The 19784-nt window shown below is 27.2% G+C and overlaps 2 protein-coding genes across 6 annotated transcripts in view; one reads left to right on the forward strand and one right to left on the reverse strand.

Moving 5' to 3' along the window:
- Positions 1–19784, forward strand: part of Trpm (transient receptor potential cation channel, subfamily M) — a 63853-nt gene that overhangs the window by 33489 nt on the left and 10580 nt on the right. Inside the window, exons 1-14 of one of the 5 annotated variants that reach the window (XM_072896507.1) lie at positions 9673–10180; positions 11244–11398; positions 12325–12407; positions 13849–14032; positions 14158–14371; positions 14451–14610; positions 14710–14846; positions 14929–15085; positions 15168–15321; positions 15416–15724; positions 16103–16661; positions 16743–16954; positions 17048–17215; positions 18466–18525. In XM_072896507.1, coding sequence (XP_072752608.1) covers positions 11369–11398; positions 12325–12407; positions 13849–14032; positions 14158–14371; positions 14451–14610; positions 14710–14846; positions 14929–15085; positions 15168–15321; positions 15416–15724; positions 16103–16661; positions 16743–16954; positions 17048–17215; positions 18466–18525 — 2427 coding nt within the window. In that variant the 5' untranslated portion in view covers positions 9673–10180; positions 11244–11368. Of the gene's footprint in view, positions 1–9672; positions 10181–10257; positions 10277–11242; positions 11399–11890; positions 11996–12324; positions 12408–13848; positions 14033–14157; positions 14372–14450; positions 14611–14709; positions 14847–14928; positions 15086–15167; positions 15322–15415; positions 15725–16102; positions 16662–16742; positions 16955–17047; positions 17216–18465; positions 18526–19784 lie in introns of those variants that run through there. The other 4 variants (XM_072896509.1, XM_072896506.1, XM_072896508.1 and 1 more) reach the window with 4 other exon arrangements.
- On the reverse strand, positions 1143–7007 carry LOC140667916 (actin nucleation-promoting factor WAS). The gene is made up of 6 exons (XM_072896290.1): positions 6628–7007; positions 5159–5439; positions 4778–5062; positions 4422–4704; positions 3125–3505; positions 1143–1398 (listed from the first exon to the last, which is right to left on the reverse strand). Exons 1-6 carry the CDS (start codon positions 6721–6723, stop codon positions 1150–1152), a joined length of 1575 nt encoding a protein of 524 aa, XP_072752391.1. The 5' UTR covers positions 6724–7007; the 3' UTR covers positions 1143–1149.

Consider the following 19784-nt stretch of genomic DNA (forward strand, 5'->3'; position numbering starts at 1 on the left):
ACTAATCTGTCTTTTTTCTCCTTTTTCTCCTTTTTTCCTCTTTTCTTCTCCTTTCAACTCTCATAATATTTGTATGTATTGTTTTGCAAGTACATTGTTTAATTTAAAAAAATTAATTCTCTTTAAAACTTACCCATTACTATTCGCGTTTAGCTTTTATTAGCAAAAAGAATTTAAATCGTATTTTTAACTTGAGAGTCTTATCAACGCTTTACTTATTATTGTTAATGTCTGGAAACAGAAACCATCCTCATATTAACCCAACAGGAATCAACAAACATATTTATCTATCTATATAAAATGACATATTTTCTCTCATACAATATTATTTATAATAAATTTAAAAATAGTAATATTATTAGTATAGTGCGGTCGTGTTAAGACTCTGCTATTCATATTCGAATATTCTTACTAAATTGTATTAAATTAGAATTATGTTTATTTTTGACCATATAAATATATTATTTCATTGAAAAGATCCTAGTTGATTTTATAAAACAGTTTCAAAGAATAATTTTAAATTCAATTTTATATATAGATTGCATGCTGCATAGATATTTTAAAGTTTTAAAGTAAAGTAATTTTATCTGAAGAAATATTTCAAATATATCTATTTAATTAAAGAAATAATTACAATAATAATAATGTTAAAGAAAGAATAACTGTTGATATTTATACCACATTATAATTTCTCTCTCTCTTTCTCTCTTTTGTAAAATATTAATTGCAATATACAATATTATAATCTAAAATATTAATTGCAATATACAATATTATAATCCTTACCTGTTTTAGGCTGTAAAGCCTTTATGTTGAATCACATATCTAACAATAAGTTGCTTTTTGTTAATATTTTTATCTGATTTATACTTTCTTCTTTGGATATTAAAATTCGAAGTTATTTACATAACATATTTATAATTAGCTTTGTTAATGTTTTTATCGATAATATGTTTATCACAGTAGTATATTTTATTATAGTCTATTAATTTTTATATTTTTATCTGAAACACATTATTGTACACCTTTAATATAAAAATTAAATACTATATAAGAAATAAATATAATAAAAATATTATAAATAAGATTTTCATATGATTAAAATAGATAAAAATGTATTAAAAAAAAATAAGTCCACAAACCTATGATCTAATCATCCCATTCATCATCATCAGTGGTATCACTAGTTGATTCTTCACTTTCACTGTGAATTGCACGAGATCGTTCGGCTAGAGCCCTGGATAACGCATCAGCTAGACCACCACGAGGTGCAGATACCGTATTCGATTTTACTTCGTTTGGAACAGGTTTCAATTCAATACCTTCACGTATTTGTCGAAGCAGTTCCCCTCTTGAATCCTCAATTATGGCTGATTTTGTTTCCATTTTATTAACTTTCTAAAAAGTAAAATATCTATTAAACAATGTTTTTTATACTGCTACACTAAAACAATTAAAGTCTTGTTATTTATTTTTTCTCTATTTTCACTTTTTATAAAATTTAAAAAAATGTAATTTAATTTAAAAACAATTTAATTAATAAAAAAAATATATATATACAGAGTGTCCTCAAATTGGCGGATCAACTCTGTGGGTAGATAGAGCGTGTTAAACTGAAGAAAAAAATCTTATATCATTTTGCTAAATTCACAATAATTAATGAAATATAAATTAATAAAGATCGTGCCAGTATAAGCGCGCGGCGCGAAGAAACCTCCCAGTTGTTACTTGATACTAGACGCGCGGTAAGACATAAACGCAGAACGCACTGTACGTGTCTCTTTCAGTACGCCTTTTGTACGTTCTTTGTAGAGCGCTCCGCCTACTCGCCGCGCGCTTATCCTGGCACGTATTGGCCGATCTTTATTAATTTATATCTCATTAATTATTGCAAATTTAGTAAAATGATATAAGATTTTTCTCTTCAGTGTAAGACGCTCTATCTACCCACGAGAGTTGATCCACCAATTCGGGGACACCCTATATATATATACACATATATCTGTTAAAATTATATTTAAAAACTTTTCTCTTCTCTTTCTTTTTCTTTCACTTCCTCCTATCCTTTTTTTTTTACTTTTCTTCTATTCACTTTTTTTCCCTTTACTTATTATTCTTTTTCTCTATATATTTAATACATATTTAATAAATATTTAAATATTTAAGGCCTTAAAAAATATTAATGCTTCTCTTTTTCATTTATATAAAATATTAATCACCAATTAGAGAAAAATATAATTTTAGCTTTTTCATATTTTATCATTATTCTATATATATTTTCCATTTAATACAATATTTTAAAATTAATACAATATTTTATTAATTATGTAATTTTACTTGTTGATTTTACTTATTTGATTTTCATTTAAAATATACTTTTTTATTTAATTATTAAAAAGTAAAAATATATAAAAGAGAAAGAGCAAAAAATATGACAATAAAACATTCTTTCGGTCTTTTTTTTCAATCTTTCAGTTTTTCTAATACAAATCTATAAATATTTGAATATTTTACAATATTAAAAGATTCATTATTTACAATTAATTTTGATTATAATATACAAATTATATCCTAAATTTTGATTTTTGATTGATATGAAGAACAAAATAGAATAAATATGTAAATAGGAAAAAATATACAAAAATATATAAAGTAAAAAATACAAAATAATTAGATATAATTATCTTGAAAGTGTAAATAATCCATTATAATTGTTTTAAAAATATAATAATTTAAATAAAAATCAAACAAGTAAAATCAACAAATAAAATATTGTATTAATTATAAAATATTGTGTATTAAATGAAAAATAGAATAATGATATAAAATATGATAATTTAAGAAAACATTAAAAGTAAAATTTACAGCAATATTGAACTGAAATAAAAATAATTATTTGAGATTTATTTATAAAGCTATTTTGTGATACACAACGCATTATACATATTCAGCATTTTTGCAACAAAGACCTAAAAATTTAACAGCAATTGATTTCTTTCTACATATTATCATATATTCAATTAATAAAGTTGTAAAAAAAAAGAAAAAGAAGAGATTTAAATATGTATAATACAACGAACTGATTTTTTAACTAATGATTATCAACGTCCATGAGCATACATACCCTTAAAGTTGTACCACTTCTAATAGATTCCATAAGCATTGGTCTAAGATCAGTGATTGAGTCTTCATTGTTGTTATTAGTAGCATTTGTGTTAATTGCTATGTTGTTGGTGCTATTCATATCCGGTAAAGGTGGTGGTGGAGGTGGTATAGAAATATTCGAATTATTTCTAGAGGGAGGAGTGGGAGGAGGTGGAGGCGGTGGTGGAGGAAGAGTTGGTGCTGTAGTAATATTAGGTGGTGGTGGTCTTGATGGTAAGGTTCTGTGTATTAATGGGGTATTAGATAAAGCAGTCGGAGATAAGCTGGATGGCACACTTGGTGATGGAGAAGACACGCTAAGGCGATTTGGAGGTAAAGGTGGAGCACTGCGTGTTTGATGCTGAAATAATAATAAATATATAAATAACATTTTTATTGACATACATTAAATAATTTACCATATATTATTATATACTACATAATATATAGTATTTTGTCAGTATATTAATAATATGCTAACAAAGAAAACATATTTTTCTCTCATTTTGATAAGTTGGATGCATTAAAATCAACTCAAAAAATAAAAAACAGATTTTTTTATAAATGCTTTTTCACATATTTAGAAAGAAACCAATATCTCAAAAATAACTTTATATATTTTTCTTCAGACTTCAAGATATTATTAAAATCTTGAAATAAAAAAAAACAGTTCTAATAAGTTTTATCATATTGTTTTTAAAGAAAAAAAATCATTTAGACTTTTCAAAAGTGTTTTATTTTTCAAATTATTACCTCTCTTGTCCAATAATAATTTTAAGAATTTCTAATTTTTTATAATAAAAATTAAAAAGTATTTAATGCCAAAATTCATATATGATAATATATTATTTTCTGAATCTAACTTTCATAGCACAAAACTTAAGAAATTCTTAATAAAAAAAGTTTAATCATATTATTTTGAGAACATTTTAGAATGAGCTGCAATAATTTATAATAATAAAAAATGGAAGTTTCTATTAAAAATTTTAAAGTGGCCTTGATGTAACTTTATCTTCTATGTTCAAGATCAAATAATTTATCATTGTCACTTTTAAAATCCTTTAATTTTATATAGTTTTCGAAAAATTTGCATATATTGATTAAAATGAGAAAACCTGTATATTATTATTACTTATTTTATAAAAAAATTCTCTTTTATTAGATCCTATTTTGTTAATAATTTTATATTGAATGTATTGAATATAGACTAAAAAATAAAAAATAAATTGATAAAGGTTTAATAATAAACATGACTAATATCACAAAATTAAACTTACAGGTATTGTTCGTGCTGGAACAGGTGGAGGATATTCTTGCCTTTGTGGCAGTGCAGGAGGCTGAATATTACTTTTTATATTAGCCAACGGCCGAATATCTTCTTGCACTGCGCTCATACCTCCATTCCTTTCAATAAAATCATAGATAAATTTTCGAGTGCCTTTATCTTGGAGTTCATGCTCCGATACACCAGCATTATTGAAAAATTGTTGTAATTGTGAGTCTACAGAATCTAATTCCAGACCTTTATTATTTACATCCCACCCCAAATGTGCCACATGCCTATAAAAGATTAAAATATACATATATCTTTCTAATTAATATTCATAAAACAAAATAGAATTTTAATCTATACCTGAAATTAGATGGAAGACTAATATCATCCTTTGTTAACTTGCGTTTAAGATCTTGTTCACTTTTTTTCTTCTTTGTTTTGTACATTGAACTACTTGAAGCGCTTCTATTAACGCCAACTGTAGGTGCGCCATTCGATAAATTTCCTGGTGAACCTGATGTCACAGTAAAAGGTGATAAGCCAGTCTGATTTTTCCAGGATAAAGTGCCAGTAGGTTCTGCTTCTTTGGCTTTCCTATCTTGTCTTCTCTGGCGTTTAGCATTTAATTTACCAAGAAGTATGTTTCTATAAAAATGTATTAAGTATTCCTTCCATTTCAATAAAACAAAAAGATGTTTTTCTTTTTGTTTTATTTGTAGCAAAATTATTCTGTTAACATACCTTAATGTAATGGCTTCAGTCTCACTTGCAAAATTAAATGCAGCCATACAATCTTCTGCTTCAAATGTATGAAAATAGGATATTGGTGCTTTGTATTCCATTGAATTATAAACTTCGTGTTCCCACAACATCACTTTTCTTTGCAAGCAATACAGCCGCAAAAAGAAACTGCGTCTTGGATTGTCTCTTATTAGAGTTATAATGCCTGTACTTTTTTTAATCCAATCTTTATGTAAAGGAGGTTCCGTCAAATATAATTGTATAACTCCAGCTGCTAAACACTAAAACACAGTTAACCATTCTTTATGAAAAAAATGTTTAAAAAATTATAAAAACAAAATTTGTTATTAGTTAACATTATCTAATTGATAATATCTAATAAGAAGTATTATATTAGTTTCACTTTTTGTCTCTTTTTATTTAAACTAACTATACATATAATAACTTTGTACAGCAACATATAAAATAATTAATATAAGAATTATTTTTTCAATACTGTTTTATTATAATATTAAAAAATATTACAATTATATTCTATATATTAATATATTATTTAGAATAAAAATTTCGATAAATAACAAATTCAATTTTATATAAATGTAAAACTTAAGTAAAATGTGCCATTGAATGAATATAAATATAGCAAACAAAAGAATAATATCAAAATATATTTTTTGCTTCATTTATATATGAATTAAAGTTATAAAAAAAGTTATTTCATATAATTGCAACTAAAAAAACAGGTCTAATTTTATACTCAAACTTGCTTTGTTTTTCAATGTTATATTCTGAATATACTGAAAAAAAATCAGTTTTTTAAAATTATATATTGAATTAAATCTTTTTGTTGTAAATATATATATAAGTATATTTAACTTTAAAATATTTTAGTTACAAGTTAGCAAAGTTACATTTATATAATATAAGAAAAACTGTCAAGAATATAATGAAAAAAATAATCAGTCAAAAATATTATTCAAGATATACACATAAAAACAGAGAGAACAAAATTGAAAACTCGAAAATCGAGACAATTTGTTAAATACATCATTGTCAAATCAAGATGGTTGCTACAACTATAAAATTTCTAAGTCAGCGATATCATATTAATATTTTTCTAATTCAGGAGAGTACAGGAAGTTTAATAAAAATATAATCTTAAAGTGAGATTTATTTAATCACTCAATATCACAACAAGAAAATTTATAGCCTTTTTTTCGAGAAAAATTAGTATTCCTTGGAACTTAAACTCTATTATATATTATAATAGTCTGGCTTTTACACTAGTTCGGGGTATATAAATTGCTTTTCAAAAAAAACTGTTTAATTAATTTCTTTACTTAAATATAAAAAAATATTAACATTAATATAAAAATAAATTAATATTAATTATACTTATTAATATTATTGTACAAATATAAAAATATTAATTTCTTTAGTTTAATATAAAAAAAAAATGGCTGTCTCACCTGGCACCGATTCCCTATCAACTGAAAAATCTGCTCGTTTTCCTCCGGTTTCAGGAGTATTGTGCCTCTGTGTTTGTCCGAATTGCCCGACTTCATCTTATCGTTGAATAAGGTTAGAATCTCGTCGCAGTAAATATATATTATCCACTTTAAAAGCTGTTATTCTTCCAGCACTTAAAACGTTCTTCTCGTCATAGTTCAATCATTTCGTTGATTTATTCGCATAAATGTGCGTGATGACTAGCCCTGGCAGGATAAAAAAAAGAAGAAAGAAAGGGACACACACACTCTTAAACGTGTGGATCAATGAAACCAACTCCCAATAGATCAAACTTCTATCTTCGATGACAAAACCGTTGCCCTGAAAAAAATTCAGCCAACAGGGGAAATTCGACTGACAGACGTCATAAACACAGAATATATAAGCTTAGTTTACACCGAGCACTTGATACGCGTACTAAGTACTATACTAGCCAATCACAGCCAGTCTTCTAAAGAATGAAATGGCTGTGATTGGCCAGTAGTATTTAGTACGCATATCAAAATATGTCGGTGTAAACTAAGCCATAAACCCATATCAGACTACGCATTAAAAATTGAGCTTAAAAATTGAAAATTGAAATTTGACTAATTAAGGACGGTATTCATAGTCCGTTCTTATATTCAAGCTCGTCTTAAGTAAAGTCTTAAAATTCTATTCGGCCATCTGATTGGCTGAACGTAGTCTTAGGCCGAATCTACAATAGCGTAGTAAGCCTTAAGTAGTAAGAAATGAACCAATCATATTCATTATTCTTCTCTAAAGTCAATTGTAATTAGTTAATTTCTTACAGCTTAAGGCTGACTACATCTATTGTAGACCCGGCCTTAAGGCCTTAAACCACAGTTTAAGAATCGACAACACAGACTTCTATATACAACTAGACTGTTAACTTCAGCAAAGTACATAACACCGAAAAGTATGTACAAAACTTATGCGTCATCATTAGTAGGATGACAGTCACGCTGATTGGTTGAATTTAAAGCAATGTCACTCACACACGAGTTTTCTGTAGTAGCCATATTATATATCTATCCCCTCCTTTTCTCTATTCTACTAATGTTGTACATATTTTTCGGAGTCACTTTTTAGGTCTAATATATAAGGAAGTTAGCGGTCTAGTTATAGCAGAGAGAAGAATGAGAGGGGTCATGCCGCCGTTTTTTAGGGAACGCTTTTTCCCCGCCGTACAGTGGCGCTAACTGGATCCACAATTGAGTTTTCGGAACTACGTGGCTGGATCCACTTTCTAGTGCCACGGTAAAACGACCGATTGGTTCGAGTCCGTGCTAGATCCACAAATTGTGGTTCGTATCCGTGTTAGATCCATAATCGTAGATCTCAAAAGTACGAAACATATAATAGATTTATTAATATGTTTTATTAGATATTATTAGCTGCGTGATTTTTTTCCATTTTAGCATATATTATGAAGTAATATATACGTATATATAGAATTAAAATGCATATTTTATTTCGAAAAAAAATTTAATGTTTTAATAATTTCAATAAAAAAGTATTTTAATAAAATATATATGTGTATATTACTTCAATAAATATTACCAAAATGAAAAATACCAAATTGAAAGACCACGTACAATAACACAAAATTTCATTAAAATTCCAGATTTTCGTAATTGAGAGAGACGTAATCGAAATTTATTAATAATTCTTTTGGTCGTGATAGACTATCAGCTAAGTTTGATCTAAAAGCTTCTAATAAATTTTATATTGGACGTAGGTATATTGGACATTTTCGTGTAATAAATTATTTTGTACACTATTAAATTACAAATTATATGTTGTAATAAATTGTGTATCCTATTTTGTAAAATATATTTGTAAATATATTATAAAATATATAATTAATTTTATGTGTAGTATAAAATTACTTATATAATATATATTTTGTAACACATTTTATAATATACTCTCTTGTTAAATGTTTTATATTAAATTTTATATCATACTTTGTAATATATATTTATAACATAATTAATTCTATGTGTGACACACATATAATACATATTTATATAATACATATTTGTGTATATAAATGTCTTACAAAATAAAAGATTTTATTAAAAATTTTATACATTTTGTTGCGGAGACTCTCTCCTCTCTAAATTTTTAACGTCTTCAATAAATCCATCTTATTTCCATATATTACAATGTATTCTGTTTTACTAAAGCACATATATTTTATTAAAATACTTTTTTATTGAAATTATTAAAACATTAAATTTTTTTCGAAATAAAATATGCATTTTAATTCTATATATATTTATATATTACTTCATAATATATGCTAAAATGGAAAAAAATCACGTAGCTAATAATATCTAATAAAACATATTAATAAATCTATTATATGTTTCGTACTTTTGAGATCCACGATTATGGATCTAGCACGGACACGAACCACAATTTATGGATCTAGCACGGACTCGAACCAATCGGTCGTTTTACCGTGGCACTAGAAAGTGGATCCAGCCACGTAGTTCCGAAAACTCAATTGTGGATCCAATTAGCGCTACTGTACGGTGGAGAAAAAGCGTTCCCTAAAAAACGGCGGCATGGCCCCTCTCATTCTTCTCTCTGGTTATAGTATAGAAGTCTGTAGCCTTACTACAGTCCACAGACTTCTGTATTATATAGAAGTCTGTGCTACAGTCAGACCTCTTATCCTACGACATTTTCGGTCCGGAATCTTCCCCTTAAACCTAACCTTAAACCTCTAATCCTACGACAAAAATTTGAGAGTGGGGATATAATTCCCCTTTCGCGGTCGTAGCATGAGAGGATTTTTTATTGTAGAATAAGAGGTTTCGTAGCATAAAACCGTGATTACACTATAGATTGCGGGTTAGGCTGCGGTTGGGGTTACTGTTGGACATTGGGAACCAATCAATCACAGCAAAGCAACCTTTACTGTGATTGGTTGGTTCCCAATGTCCAACAGTAACCTCAACTGCAACCTAACCCGCAACCTACAGTGTAATCATGGCTTAAGAGAGTCGTAGGATAAGAGGTCCGACTGTAACTTTTTTATATACAAAGATTTTTATTATTGAAGTTAACAGTCTAGTATAATATATAAAAGTCTGTGGCCAATGATTTGTAATAGAGAGAGAGAAGTCTGACAGCTGTCCGTAAGCCGTAAGTCCATAGTACGTCATTGGTGCTATGGGTGCTATCCCGCATATAAAATAATGGGGGGTACATTTGAGTTGAAATTAATATAATATCTATCTGTGAGAAAAAATTCATTAATATTAAAACTATATGAAAGCGGTTACTTAACACTGTGATTTTTGTTGCTTATTACAATAAATGTGCGTGAATAAATTTGTTATATTATTAACTTGAGGAATATACGGTTCATTCCTTTTAATTGGATTGTTAATTTAATTGCACATTTTTTACTGGTGGAATGAAATAAGTACTCGCATTTTTTGAAGTAACAGAAAGAGAGAGAAAAGGAAGGAATGAGTTTGCACTAAATAAATGTTGGTACGTATAAAAAAACAGATTTCTCGTATAGTTACGATATAATACCATTTGTATCATTGTTAGATTGTTTATAAATATGATGGAGATAATAAACATGTACGTATAACAAGCCATTAATTTTTTCTCCGTTTTTGGAGAATGGGTGCTTTTAATTTGGACATTATTCTTTTAGTGATTGTAACTCTAACTCTCAATTAAATTAGAGGACAGCAATGTTACACAGAATGTTCTTAAAGTGACTATTTATTTTTTTGAAATAATAGGAGTTATTAGAAAAACATCTTTAATATATAAAAATATATATATATATATTTAAACAAGATACATACTTTATGCATGTTCAGATATTACAGGTGTTATCTTTTAAATCATTTTAGTAATATACTTCAAAGATTTGGAAAATCAGAGACATTTCTAATTCTCTATAGCATGTTTTAGATTTAATGAAACTCTAAGTAAAATATCTAATGATGTTAAATTAGGCAAATGTGCTCATAATAGAGATCTTCAACAAGATCTATAGCGTCAAATAATTTTTATAAATACATGAACTTGTATAACAATGAGCGTACCATTATAACATAATTTTTTAAAATACTTCTAATTTTATTCATCTAAATAGATAGTCACTTTATCAAAATATTCTGTATTATGTAATAATAATTATATTGTAATTAAATATTTTGCTATCGATCAATAATTAAGGTAATTGGAGTTTCATTAAAGTGACCACAGAAATCAAGTTATGCCAATTTATTACTTATATAGAAAGTAATGTTGTTTTATTAGCAGATCTTGAAATTGTAATGAGACTTGTAACACTAGTTCTGATCAAGCTAACTTATGGCAAAAATGAATAGATCCCAGTAACCAAATCATACATATCTATGTTACATATTATATTAAATTTTGCTTTCTTTATTAATTGATGTCTTGTTTGAAAGTATATATTCCATTTATTGTTTAGGCACAAAGTAATGGAAAATTTCTATTCCTAACTTTCTTTTAATATAATAGTTTTCATAATCTTTGATACACTCATGATTCTATTTCTTTTAATTAGCATGGTTTTCCAATATGGATGTGACAGAATAAGAAATGATGTAACTCTAATATAACTGACAATCAAAATAGTACTTAAAATACAGTATTAAGCATAATTTATATTATTTATGGATTAAATTGAAAATGATTGTCAAAAATAAATCTTGTCGAATGGTGAGTAATGAATGTTTGTTAATAATGTTTGTTGTTTCACATTGTCACACACTACTACTACAGTACTTTATTATTTACATTAGACATAAAATTTCTTAATATTATTTACACATAATTTATATTTAATTATTTTCTTATTTAATTATTAATATTACATTATTTTTTAACAATAATATTTTTATAATAATATTATTTAATATTAAGTAATTTTTTAATTTAAAACATCATAAGAAAATATAACTTTTGTTGTTATGAAAGTATTTATAGTAAGATAGAAACTTTATTTAATAAATCTATCTTTATTGTATACACAAGTTTTATTGATTTGCTTTATTATTACTTTTGTTTTTTATTATGTATGTATATGTGTGTAGTACATGTTATACATAATAAGTTTTATAATATGTTTTGAATGTGCAGTAAATTCAGTATATGAATATTCTGTACATTATGTTGATAGATTTTTAGTTTTTTATGAAATTTTTGCATTAGTGTATCACTTAAGTTAATGTGAATGTAAGCTACATTCATCAAAAGATGACAATTGGAAATATCTGTGGTGCAAATACTCCAAAAATGAAAAAAAAGAAAATTAAGGTATATTTTTTGTTATTAAGGATAATTTTTTATTATTTATGTATTAAAGTTATCATATGTTTTAAAGTTTTATTAATTCTAATGTGTGTGTGTGTGTATGTGTGTTTTAAATTTATTACAATTTTAATATTAATATTTTAGCCATTATTATTATTATTATTATCATTATACAATATTATTATACATATTAATTTTATGGTATATAATTGGATAATTATATTACAATATGATAAATAACAAGAGATAATATATAAATTTTTATATGTTTTGAGAACAATTTTGATTCTTTTATCTGTACAACTCTTGTTTATATATTTCTCAAATTGTAGACAACTGAACGAAATTGGATAGAAGCAACATTTCAAAAGAGAGAATGTACAAAGTTTATTCCATGTGCAGAAGACGAGCATAGGTAAGAATTCTATACGAAAGAAATTAGATAATACTTAAAAAATAAAATTATATATGTTTTTGATACTAAAGACTTTTTGCACTATAAAATCTTACATTACATAATTTTCTAAAAGTATAGTTTCTGAAATATTAATAAGCTTTTTATATAGAAAGAATTGTTTATATTTTATACTTTTAAATTATATAATGAAATATCCAGCATGTGCTATAGTGATTGAACATTTTTATTATTATATAAGGTGTTTCTGAACTTAGTGCAAAACTGGTATAGTGGCTTTAGCACATGAAAATATGTAAAAAATGCCTAATAAACATGTCCGAACAGTTTCGGAATTACGGGGTTGAAATTGCTTTTGTAAGAAAACATGAATTGAAGTAAATGTTTGATGTCTGTTGTTTACAATCTTCTCTATTCTGTTTAAAACTTAAAAAAAAGAAAAAATAAAAAATTCCTTCGTCGATTTTGACATACTTTCTAGCAATTAGTAAATTGTTTCGAGCTTTTTGAAAAACGTTTTGGAGTTTTGCGGATAACATTAAATGTCAGTTGCCATAGTTCTGAATCGTGGATCTCTTTCTGGTAGACTAGATTTTTCATTCGTCTCCAAGGAAAAAATCCAGTGGTATGAGATCAGGACTTCTCGCTGATCATTTGACAGAAACATAATTAGGATTTATTAATTCGTGCTAGAAAGTGTACTGAAATCAATGGAATAATTTTTGAGCATCTTTTATAAAGCTTGAAACCGAGGTTGTGTTTCAAAGTTCACTACCAGTACTGAAATATATATAGTAAATAGATTATAATAATTAATTATAATTATATTTTGTGTAAATTAATATCATAATTATTTTAAATAATAATTTTTTTTTGTTTTTTTTTTATCCATTTTAATAAATCTGAAATCAAATAATTTGTATTAAATAAGATTAGTATTTCTTTATCATCCAATCAATTTGATTTATTTTATTTTTTTTTAAATCTTATTTTATTTATAAGTTTGTATAGGCACAGGGAGATAAAAATACAAAATATGATGTGATTATTTCCAGGTGAGAGATCTCATGTGCATTTTGTATTGATCTAAACTTCTTTTGCTTTCATAACTTTGATAATATTTTATCTATAATATATAATATTAATAAAGATTTAATAGGAACAATGGATTCATTTTTTCCTCTTATAATTATTTCATCATGTGAATCTTTTATATTTACTTAATGTTCGTTAAAATTATCGTCATTTCTCATTAAATTATATAAAGAATAATTATGATATTTACTACAAGTATATATTATCACAATATGCTAATATACATGTATGATATTATAAAATTCTATAGCACACGCATAATAATTGTGTAAATAAAATATAAAGTTATTAACCAATATAAATATAATTTAAAAAAATATTTTTATAAGATATTGTATTATTATAGGTGTTGCTGTGGCAATTCGTACACTCATCATTGCGGAACTGGGGCGGATGTTCAAAGTTATCTTAATAATAGAGGAGAAAAAGATCGTGTACAATGGTCTCTAGGAAAAAATACTTGTGTTTTCCCAACTGATGCGTATGGTACTATAGAATTTCAAGGTGGCCCGCATCCTACAAAAGCACAAGTATATCTGTCTTATTTAAATTATTAATGTTTTTAGTGAAATGTTTATATATATTTTTTATATATAATATTATCAACATTATTGTATCTATGAGTAAAAATGATATAATTACTTATAATTTGCAGTATGTAAGATTGGCTCATGATACGCGACCGGAACCAATTGTACAACTATTATGTCGAGAATGGAATTTAGGCTTGCCTAAATTGTTAATTACAGTTCATGGTGGTCGTTCAAATTTTGAGCTTCAATTGAGTTTGAAAAAAGTTTTACGTAAAGGTTTATTGAGAGCCGCTAAAACAACGGGAGCATGGATATTCACAGGAGGAACAAATACCGGTAAATATTTTTATTCATAGAACGAGAAAGTTGAACAAATCTTAATTTTTATTTTTACACGTTGTGTGATTTTTGCTAGGTGTTACGCGACAAGTCGGCGATGCTTTATTGTTGGAACGTTCTCAACGGCAAGGTCGAGTAGTAAGCATAGGTATTGCCCCTTGGGGAATTTTGGATAAAAGTCACGAATTAATTAGTCGTGGCGGAGAAGTATCATATGATTGTGTCTCTTCACCATGGTAAGAGAGTTTATATATAACTTATAACACAAGGATATGTTACTAAAATGTATCATACTTAAGAAGATTTTAAAATATGTCTATTTTATGATTTCGTAGGACTAAATACACAGTATTAAATAATCGGCACGCTTACTTTTTATTAGTAGACAATGGTACTGGCGGTCGGTACGGTGCAGAAATTGTTCTTCGTAGAAGATTAGAAAAATACATTTCAAATTTAAAGTTGCAACCATGTAAGTATTGGAATAGGATCTACAGAGGAACCGAATTTCTATAACTTTTTAATATAACTAATAAGATTATTGTTAATTTTAGATACACACAGCAGCATACCTGTAGTCGCCTTAGTTATCGAAGGTGGGACAAATACAATCCGCGCTGTTTTGGAGTATGTGACAGATGATCCACCTGTACCGGTAGTAATTTGCGATGGCTCAGGCCGTGCGGCTGATTTAATTGCTTTTATGCATAAGTAATAGCGAGTTTTTTAATTCTCCATGTGTATCTAAGACTTACATGATTGTGTATCGATGTGAAATATATTTTTTACGCAGATGGAGAGATGGACAAACTGGTGATGGAGAAGGACCGCTGGAAGGTGTTAAGGAACAAGTTTTAGAAACTATTAAACGCACTTTTCAAGTTTCCGCCGAACAGGCGAGCCAGCTCTGTTCAGAACTCTTGCAATGTACACGAAAGAAACATTTGGTATCTATCAGCTTTTGTTATAAATAAAATATATTTGTATGTCATATATAAGCATTAGACCCAAAAATTATTGGAATGAAAATTATATTTTTAGATCACTGTATTCAGGATATCGCAAGATAGACCACAAGAACTTGATCAAACAATATTGACAGCTTTGTTTAAATCAAAACAATTATCACCAGCTGAGCAGCTGTCTCTTTCTTTAATATGGAACCGCGTAGATATTGCTCGAAGCGAAATCTTTATATATGGTCAAAAATGGCCGCCTGGTGCTTTGGAACAAGCTATGATGCAAGCGCTTCAGCATGACAGAATAGACTTTGTGAAACTTCTACTGGAAAATGGGGTATCCATGCGGAAATTTTTATCAATACCTCGTCTGGAAGAGCTGTATAATACGGTAGGTCAACTTTATTTCTGTATCGACAATTCCCCTCGGTAAACAATTTAAATATGGATACAAAAGAGATATTATATTGTAAACGACTAGTGTGAGAGAGAGTAATAAAAGTATTTTTCCTTTAAATTTATTTCTATACGAATAAAATTAAAAGAGAGAAATTGTGTTATAAAAAATATGATAAAAGACATTTATACATATTTTGAAAAATATAATGACATATTTTTAATTATATTTATATTTATTTTAATAAATTCTTATTTACTTTTTTTTAATTTATGAAAAACAAGTAATATATTTTTGTGAAAAATTAGATTGTAGATATTACATTTTTTAGGATAACTTTATAATATATAACTTTATAATATAATATTATAGAAGGAAGGCCCGTCAAATACGTTAGGCTATATTCTGCGCGACGTACGGCCGAATATCCCACGAGGCTACATGTACACCCTGCACGATATCGGTCTCGTGATTAACAAACTGATGGGTGGAGCATATCGTTCCCAATATACACGTAGAAGATTTCGAGTCATGTATACGCAAGTGATGAAGAGATCTGGCGGTGGTTATCAACAATACATGCAGCAACGGAACAGTTGCGTTCCGAACAATATTCGTTATTATGCAAGCTCCGGAAATACCGGAAAGTCCGACCAAAGTGTGACCGTGAATCTACTCACTGAAACGTCACCAGCTAATCGCGACATTCCTCTCTTTCACTACCCTTTCAATGAACTACTTATCTGGGCCGTATTAACGAAGCGCCAGCAAATGGCTCTATTAATGTGGCAACACGGAGAGGAGGCGTTAGCCAAGGCACTTGTCGCCCTAAAATTGTACAAAGCAATGGCGCATGAGGCGGCTGAAGATGATCTAGAAACAGAAGTCTATGATGAATTACGTGGCTACGGCAAAGAGTTTGAAAACATAGGTACGGACAAATATCTTGAGAAGCTTGTTTAACCAAATATGAATCATGTATTTTTCACAATCTTTTTTTTTTTTTATATAGCACTCGAATTATTGGACTATTGTTATCGACAAGATGATGATCAAACGCAACAGCTACTAACTTCGGAACTTCAAAATTGGTCAGGGCAGACATGCCTGTCTCTCGCGGTTACAGCGAACCATCGACCATTATTAGCGCATCCCTGTAGCCAAATTATTCTAGCTGATTTATGGATGGGTGGCCTTCGTACACGTAAAAATACTAATTTGAAAGTAAGTGTCTAATTTGCTAAATTATTTAATTTACACTTGATTAATCAAATATTAAATATTTAAAACATACGTATTTATTAAATTTTCTCTTAGGTGATTCTGGGACTATTCTGTCCTTTTTACATAACGCGACTGGAGTTTAAGAGCAGAGAAGAATTGCAATTAATGCCCCAGACGCAAGAGGAACATCTGATAGCACTAGAAGATGAGAAGGAAGACAGCGATTCTGAACAGAGTACACCAGCAGGACCAGATATCGAGGTAATCATTCTTTTTATTTTTAAAGTATAACAGTTATTTTTTAAATAATTTCAGATGTATTTAGTTAACAACTATATCCTGACTGTTTTCCATAAAAGATTGTGATGATTTAAAAACGATGAAAGCATGTCATAAATTGTATTAATCATATATAAAAAGTGTGTATATAATTTAACATGTACATTTATTGCACATTATTAGTTGAAAGATTATGCAAACCTTAAATACATTAATGTTTAATATTAACAGCTTTTGGTTTCGAATATTACATGATTAAAAAACATATAATCAAGTAACATGATTGCTGGCTTTGTAAAAAGGATTTCATTTCAAAAACATGCACAATGTAGTTTTCAAATAATACTCACTTAGTCACACAAAGTCCGATATTAATGCAAAATCTCTCCATTTGGCTCATAATTTTTATTTTAATAGAATTATATTATTTTATATCATTGATTATATTGATTGAAACGATCTTGTTTCTTTTTTTGCTTATATTTTATAATATTTGTATTATTAATATGTTCATTGTTGCACCATTATAATTACTGGATTGAAGGATATAACGTGAGGCAATAACTATTATCACCTTGAATATCTTCGAATTGATAAGGTCCAGAAGAAGATTTATGTAACCAAAATTGCACAGTACAAATGGGGTTATTATATGGCAATAATAATTTTTATATAGATGGAGGCGCTTTTTTTTAATGCTTCAAACTTTGAAGTGCTGTAACTTTGCGAGAAATTATCCTATTGGAACGAACAAAAAAACAAATTAAAGTTTGAGATGTCTACTTTGAGATCCTCTGAGGCGCATGACAATACATTCATTAATTTTGAAGTTATGTGACTTTAAAACGGAATAAGACAAATAAGGAAATGAAAATCTCAACGTTAACGCATCGCACCGAGTGGGGTGAATTTGTCTGGCTTATCAAACCAATTTCAAGTGAAAGGTTGTTTCTTTAACTTTAAATTCGTTTTTTATATATCTTCAAAGCGCCTCTATCTAGATAAAAATTATTATTACTTTATGATAACTTTCTTTGTACCGTGCAATTTTGATTATTACCCAAATTTTCTTTTAGATCTTAAAGATTCGAAAATATTTAAAGTGGTAATAATTATTGCGTCACTCTATATTTTCCATACATAACTTCAAAAATTAATTGTCTCTATTAAGGGTGCATTGACCTGCTTGTAACATATAGACTATGTGGGTATGCGTATTAATTATTTTTTAGAAACATCTGCGCAGGAGCCTGAGCATACGCAACAAATCCAGCAGCCAACAAGGCGTAAAGGTATATCTATACGTCTGAACGCAGTGATTCTATACAATAATCACATTCTCTGGTGCACTCTTAAACTACTTTTTTATTTATTTGTTTTTAGTTTTTATTAGTCATTTCACAATCATAGTAGTTTTTTCATTACATGCAATCTTCACTTCGTAAAGGATAATAAAATAATGAAACATATTTCTTCAAATGTTAAAACTCATTATTTTATTATGATAATATCCTATAGAATGTTTCACAATTTCTGTACAATATTTTAACAGCATATTCTAGAGATAAAATAAAATAAAAATTCGAATACAAAAGAATTGATGCTAAAATAGTTTTTGAGTCGTAAGTGATTGCGAAATTTGCCAATAAAATCGCATGGAACTTATCCGCTGAAGCCCGTAATTACATTTACAAGACACAGATAATAAATAAATAAATTAATTTCCACAAATATTCTGATAAAAAATATACTTTGTTTCTTAAATGTGAAAATATTAAGTTTATAATTCTATTTAAATGTAATAATATTAATAAATCATTTAAATTGTCAAGTCATACATAGTATTCAGGCATTATAAGAAATGATAAAATAAAACTAGCTTTGCAGTAAAAATTAATATTATCTGATTTGTAAAAACCAGATAATAAAGAATTAATAAAATAAAAAAAGTAAATATTTTTCTTTAAAATGTTCATTTTTAATTCTATAATTCTTCGGAATTTGGTTTCTCTTTTCTTTTTTCTTTCAGTTTGAATTTTATTCTCGTTTATCTGTTTTTCTGGTTCTATTAATTTTATTCGCTCTTTTGCTTTTTTGTAAAAATTTGCTTTTTATATTTTCGTATAACATCCTACATTGCACTGATACTGATCATATAAAATAAAGACAAAAATGATCCGTAAGGTATAAATTAATTTAAACATTTACTATTATTTTTAATATTTATATACATTTTTTCTTAAGAGTTATTTATATTTATATTTTGTATTAAAAATTTAATATTATATATTTTTTAATATTTATTAATTAATATTAATATTAAATAATTTAATTATAATACTTATCTTCAAATTCTTCGTAATAGATAAAACTTTGTTTGTAAAAATAAATAAGTTCTTCTTTACAAAAAGCTATTTTTGTAATTTCGATATTTATGTATTATTTTCAACTTTATTTAACCTCTAGAATATGCTGATAAAGTATCGTACGCAGGTGTGAGGTATCTTATATACATATATATATATATATATATATATATATATATATATAT

This window comes from Anoplolepis gracilipes, chromosome 7 (assembly GCF_047496725.1).
Source record: "Anoplolepis gracilipes chromosome 7, ASM4749672v1, whole genome shotgun sequence".
NCBI classification, from domain to species: domain Eukaryota; kingdom Metazoa; phylum Arthropoda; class Insecta; order Hymenoptera; family Formicidae; genus Anoplolepis; species Anoplolepis gracilipes.